This window comes from Mus pahari, chromosome 18, assembly GCF_900095145.1.
Source record: "Mus pahari chromosome 18, PAHARI_EIJ_v1.1, whole genome shotgun sequence".
Taxonomy (NCBI): domain Eukaryota; kingdom Metazoa; phylum Chordata; class Mammalia; order Rodentia; family Muridae; genus Mus; species Mus pahari.
This window is the reverse complement of record NC_034607.1, coordinates 2,403,894-2,409,756: the sequence shown is the minus strand read 5'-3', so window position 1 is coordinate 2,409,756 and position 5,863 is coordinate 2,403,894. Positions and strand designations below refer to the sequence as shown.

Genomic DNA, 5,863 nt, shown 5'->3' with positions numbered 1-5,863 from the left:
TTCTCTGTGTAGCCCTGGCTGTCCTGGAACTCACTTTGTAGACCAGGCTGGCCTTGAACTCAGAAATCTGCCTGCCTCTGCCTCCCGAGTGTTGGGATTAAAGGCGTGTGCCACCACACCTGGCTAATGTATACTGTTAATGAGTGTTTTTCATGAATGTGTGTCTGTGTGCCATGTGTATGTCTAGTGCCCTTGGAGTCCATGCAAGTGTGTTAGTCTCCTGAAACTGCAGTTACAGATGGTCATGAGCATCCATGAGAGTGCTGGGACCTGAAGCCATGTCTTCTGCAAGAGCACCAAGTGGTCCTGTACTTTACTTTGCTTGTTGTTCTGTAAGATCAAACACTGGGCCTTGGAGGCTCTGTACTGTAGAGTACCATCCATGCTGCTGCTTTCTCAGATAAAATCTTCCCATGTGGCTTAGGCTTGTTTATAACTCCTCACATAGCTTAGGTTGCTCTCAAACTCACCAGCCACCTGCTTCATCTCTGTCCCTCCCTCCCGTTCTTGGAAAAGTTCTGAATCAAGGATGTGTAGCTTCCAGGATGCTACAGGTCTGGGACCTGACAAGGCAAAGTAAGAGGATGCTTCTCTGCCTTTACTAGGGATGGGTGTCAGGTCTCACTCTTCAAGTCTTTATTTGAGGTCTACAGCAGATGTGTATGTGTGTGTGATTTACGTCTCTTTGTTTATGTGTGTATGTATGTATGTATGTATGTGAATATGTGTGTTTTTCTGTGTATCTCTCCTTCCTTCTCTTTGTGTTTATGTGTGTGTTTTATGCCTGTTTGTATGTCTGTCTCTGTTTATGTGTGTATATATTTGTGTGTACATGTGTGTTATGTTTATTACATCTCTCTTTCTCTGTGTGTTTTTATTTGTATCTCTCTCTCCCTCTGTGCGTGTGACAAGCATATTGTCCCTACAACTCCCCACTACTCCCACTTCAGAACCCCAGAAAGTCTGTGTTTCTGAAGACAGTTTCTGACCCCCAGATGGGTATAGTCTCTGAAACCCCTCACGAGATCTGTATTTCTCTTGTAGATTGGCGCAAGGAACACTTCCAGGCCTGTGAGTGACTCTGTGTTCCTTGGGGACAGTCCTCCTGTGTTTACCATGGCTCTGGTCTCTCCTCTTCTCTGTGGTGACTCAGATGTTGATGGCTTCAGTGGTGTGGATGGCAGAGGTGACAGTTACTAAGCTGGTCTCCTTCTCATGTGTCTTGTTATCTTGTTGCCTGTAGTTTGGCTTTTCTTCCCTCCCTCTGCTTGCAAGACCTGGGTTTGGTCCACAAGGCTCTCATGTGAGGAACTTAACCCCCTAGAAGAAGCTAAGGGGTTTTGAGATGGAGGTGGGGGCAGCTATAGACTTTTCTGGGTACTGGACAGGACCTCTTGTGATTGGTGACTCTCTCTACAGGGACTATCACTCTGGATCCAGCCTATACCCACTCCAGCCTTGCCATCTCCCAGGATAGGCTGAGTGTGACCCAGAAGTATTCCACTATGTGCCTGGATGAACTCTCCAGTGTGTTAGGCATCAGAGGCATCTCTTCTGGAAGACATTATTGGGAGGTGAAGCTAACAAACAGAGAAGGCAGCAAGTGGACTCTGGGGGTCTGTAGGGAAGGTGTGGACAGGAAAGGCTGTTTCTCAGAGTGTCCAGGTAAGGGGTTTTGGACTGTGGGGCAGTCTAGTAGGGGATGTTGGGCTTATACTGACTCTGGGAGGGCTTCAATATCCATCAGGCAAGCTCCGAAGAGTGTGGGGGTGTTTATGGACTACACTGAAGGTGACATCTCCTTCTATAACATGAGTGACATGTCCCACATGTTCTCCTTCAATAAGGCTTCTTTCTCTGGGACTCTTTTTCCATACTTCAGGCTTAGGTCTGAAAATGTTTCAATGATTATCAGCTCCATGGCATGTGTGTCTGAGTGGGAGGAGGGAAAAGGGGGGATGAGAAAAAGAAAAACAAGTTGGAAGGGGAGTGAGGGAAAGAAGGGGAGGAGGACAAGGAAGGGTGAGAAATTAGTTTTTTTTCCTTTGGAGGAGTCTCTGAGTCCTGCAGGCGAGGGCCTCGTTCCAGGCTCTTGTGCTGTGGACTCTCTCCCAGGGGAAGGCTCTCCATTCCTCCAGCAGGCCAGCAACTCTCTGTTCCCATAGTGTGGACCACTGCCTAGGTCATCAGTGTGGCTCTTTGTGGGAGTGTAGAAGCCACAGGCCAAAGCCCCCAGGGGTCCTGGAAGGGCCTGGAGCTGTGACCACTGCTCTTCAGTCTGACTCTGAGGCTGTGGCTGTGGCTGTGGCTGTGGTGGCAGTGAAGTCATGCTTTGTGTCAGGTGGTGTAAAACATGGAGCTTTGAGGTCTGGGAAGGCATTTTCCTCTTGACGTTAAATAACATTTTATTAGGTTTTTGTGCCATTTGGCACAAAACAGACCAAGGGCGGAGTGGACATTGTTTAGTTTGTTCATCTGGCCATGGGCACCTAGGTCTGTTCTATGTCCTGGCCTTTGTGACCAGTGTTGTAGTGCGTATGGGGGAAGAGATGTCTGACACATGACTTCCTGTCTTCCTCATTTGTTCCTGGTGATGAGATTGCTGGATCCTAGATAGTTCCTCGAAGTGGACCTTCTCAGTGGACAATGGCCTGTCTGTCCATCCATCTCCATGAACCTGCCTTATCATCATATCAGATCTGTCTTTGACTCTTACATAAATTCTTTGATTTCTATATTTGAGTCTCCCTCTCTTACAGAATTACACATATAACTACAAAATTTAATTCATATTTTATAAAGGTTGGCCTCATGTATTTTAACTTCTTACTGTTTAGTTGTCTATTATCTATCTATCTATCTATCTATCTATCTATCTATCTATCTATTTATCAATTGTCTTTCTGTTTGTCTGTTTTTTAAAGAGAAGATTTCATGTAACCCAGACTGGCTTGTGATGGGATTTGAATGAAAACAACCCTCATATATAGACATGTTCGGATTGTTGGTGTCCAGTTGGCTGTAGTGTTGGGGTAGGTTTGAGACACATGTCCTTGATGAAGTGTGTCACTGGGGTGGGCTGTGAAGCTTCAAACCAGGGCATCACTCCCAGCCTGCCCTCTCTGCTTCCTGCTGCTCCAGGACCTGTGATTCGGCTCTCTCATTGTGGAGTCCTGGGTGCAATCCTCAGTCTGTAAAACAAACAAGAATTGCCAAAATAGACAGCTTTATCAACTTAAAGCATTTTTCTTTTAATAGATTCAGATTTCATCAATAATTTTTTCTTTGAGTGAGAACTGAATAATCAACTATGACTCAAATTGGATTAAACTGTTTTTGTGTGTCGGTGAATATTTATATTTAATGTAATTTTATATTAAAAGTTTATATTTCATGTAAAATATCAAATAGTACTTTGTGGTATGTAAAAATTGTGAGTCTCAATTTTCTGTATCTATTAATGAAGTTTTTAGGAACATAGTGGTATTCTCTTATTTGTATGGTCTGTATGACTTCTGTCTTAGTTAGGGTGTTACTACTGTGTATAGACACTATGACCAAGGCAGCTCTTATAAAGACAACATTTAATTGGAGCTGGCTTATAGGTTCAGAGGTTCAGTTCATTATCATCAAGGCAGAAACATGGCAGCATTCATGCAGTCATGGGGCAGGAGGAGCTGAGAGTTCTACATCTTCATCTGAAGGCTGCTAGTGGAAGACTGGTTTCCATGCAGCTTGGGTGATGGTATTAAAGCTCACACCCACAGTGACACACCTACTCCAATAAGTCCACACCCCAAATAATGTTTCTGTAGAAGCCCGACTCGCCAGCAAGGAAGACACCACAACAGGATTCTTGTGCACAGGTTTATTGGGAGAGTTTGATTGTGAAGGTGAAAGACCCCGAGCCCCGAAACTGGCACTGGTTAAATAGGCTTAGGAGTGGCATGGCCATACCTGATTGGTGTTGCTTTCAGTCCCTCATTTGCATGCTCCAGGATGAGCTGTGACTTGGTGCGAAAACCCTTTTGCACATGCGCACATTGGTTGTTTACCAGGACTTGCGGGCGGTGTCCAGCGGTAGCCAGTGCCATCTTGTAGTGGCATTATGTGGCTTCCCACATCTCCCCCCTTTTTATTAATTTATGGCCTAATCCAACGATCCAGTCGCGAACCTCGTCAGCTTGGGACGATCAAGAAGGATTCGTTTTAGGCATGCTATGATCACCCCATCGTGTGCAATGAGCCTAGCCTCGGTGATGTGCAGGGGCTGACCAAGGTATTGAGTCTCACTCGTCCCAGTGCAATGGGTAAACAACCCATGGGGCGCAAAAGCTGAGAACTTACATGCCAACTATTTGTGCAGCATCGTTAGCCACACTTCGGGGGAGGTCCCTTGTTCAATGGCCATAAGTGCTTGGGTTATAACCACCTTGTCATGCTTCTGTTGAGACCTGAACTTGTATACCAACCAGAGTATGAACACCAGTCCACAGCATACAGCTGCACCAAAAAGTGTCGCTGTTATCTTCCTCGCCAGCAAAGAAGAGATGCAACAGTAGGATTCTTCCACAAACGTTTTATTGTTGGGTTAATTGCTAAAGCAAAAGACCCCGAGCCCGAAAATATGTATTGTTTATATATGCATAGGACAGTGTGGAGACTACTGATTGGCTATGCCATCAGGACCTCATTACCATGCTCCAGGATGAGCAGTGACTCGGCAGAAACCCGAACGCACATGCGCACATTGCTTGTTTACAAGGAAAGCACACAGGAAGCTGGCGCCATCTTGTAATGGCGATTCATCTGGCTTCCCACATCTCCCCCTATTATATTTATTTTGACCCAATCCAACGAGTCAGCCATCAACTTCCTCAGCTAACAGCGCTCGAGATGGATATAGTTAAAACTCATGACCACCCTCTCGTGTGCAATGAGACAAACTGCGTGAGGTGCAAGGGCTGGTCATGAAGGCAAATCTCACTCATCCCAGTGCAATGGGTATATTCCCTTGGGGTGCAAGAGCTGAGANTGCGAATGCTAATATTTGTGCAGCATAGCAAGCCACACTTCTGGGGAGTTTCCTTGTTCAATGGCCAACAGTGCTTGGGTAAGAACCATTTTGTCACATTTATGTTGAGATCTGACTTTGCATACCAACCAGAGCACAAACACTACTCTACAGCATATAATAGTTCCAAATGTAAAAACTCCCACACACTCCTTAAAGTAAGAAAATGCANAACTAAGCCAAGAGGTAAAATCGCCAAAGGAAATTGGATCAAAACGGGTTCCATTCAAATTCAGAATCTGGATCTTCAATCATTGCTGCATCTCATTCAAGTCTCTTGTCCAATTTCCTTTTAAGTAAGCAGAAATATTAGCACTAAGCTTAAAAGAAGAATTATCAAACTTTAAAGGAGTAATACACACGTGAGATGTGGAGGACACACTACTCTATTGGACCATGTCCGTCAATTGTTCTAATTGTGCCTGTAGCAGATCCACTCTCTGATTTACAAGCAAGATGCCTGAAGCCAGTTGTGCGTCAACTCTCTGAATGGTTTCCAAAGCTGCAGAAGACTTCTCCACTACCTGCTCAATTTTACGAGCAGCAGTCACTTGGTTAACCATAGCCATACCTGCTGTAACTGCAGCAGCCGCAGAGGCAACAACAGCAGTAATAATGGCTGTGGTGATTCCAAAATCCCTAGTAAGAGTTATAATGGGAAAAGTTTCTGGATCTGCTTCTACTGGTATAGGTACAAAAGTNGGCACCTGCACTACTAAAGNTAAATTTGCAGTGCCATTCCAACATTGTGCTAAATAACAAGTTTGTTTACTGCAATTCAAATAATCA

General features: G+C 44.9%; 1 protein-coding gene across 1 annotated transcript in view; it reads left to right on the top strand.

Annotated features, from left to right (window-relative positions):
• The window catches only part of LOC110335922 (butyrophilin subfamily 3 member A2-like), a 10,518-nt gene extending 8,353 nt beyond the window's left edge, over positions 1–2,165 (top strand). Inside the window, exons 8-9 of the mRNA XM_021218365.1 lie at positions 1,045–1,071; positions 1,420–2,165. Of these exons, the coding sequence (XP_021074024.1) occupies positions 1,045–1,071; positions 1,420–2,165 (773 nt within the window). The remainder of the gene's footprint in view (positions 1–1,044; positions 1,072–1,419) is intronic.
• The last annotated feature ends 3,698 nt before the right edge of the window (positions 2,166–5,863 follow it).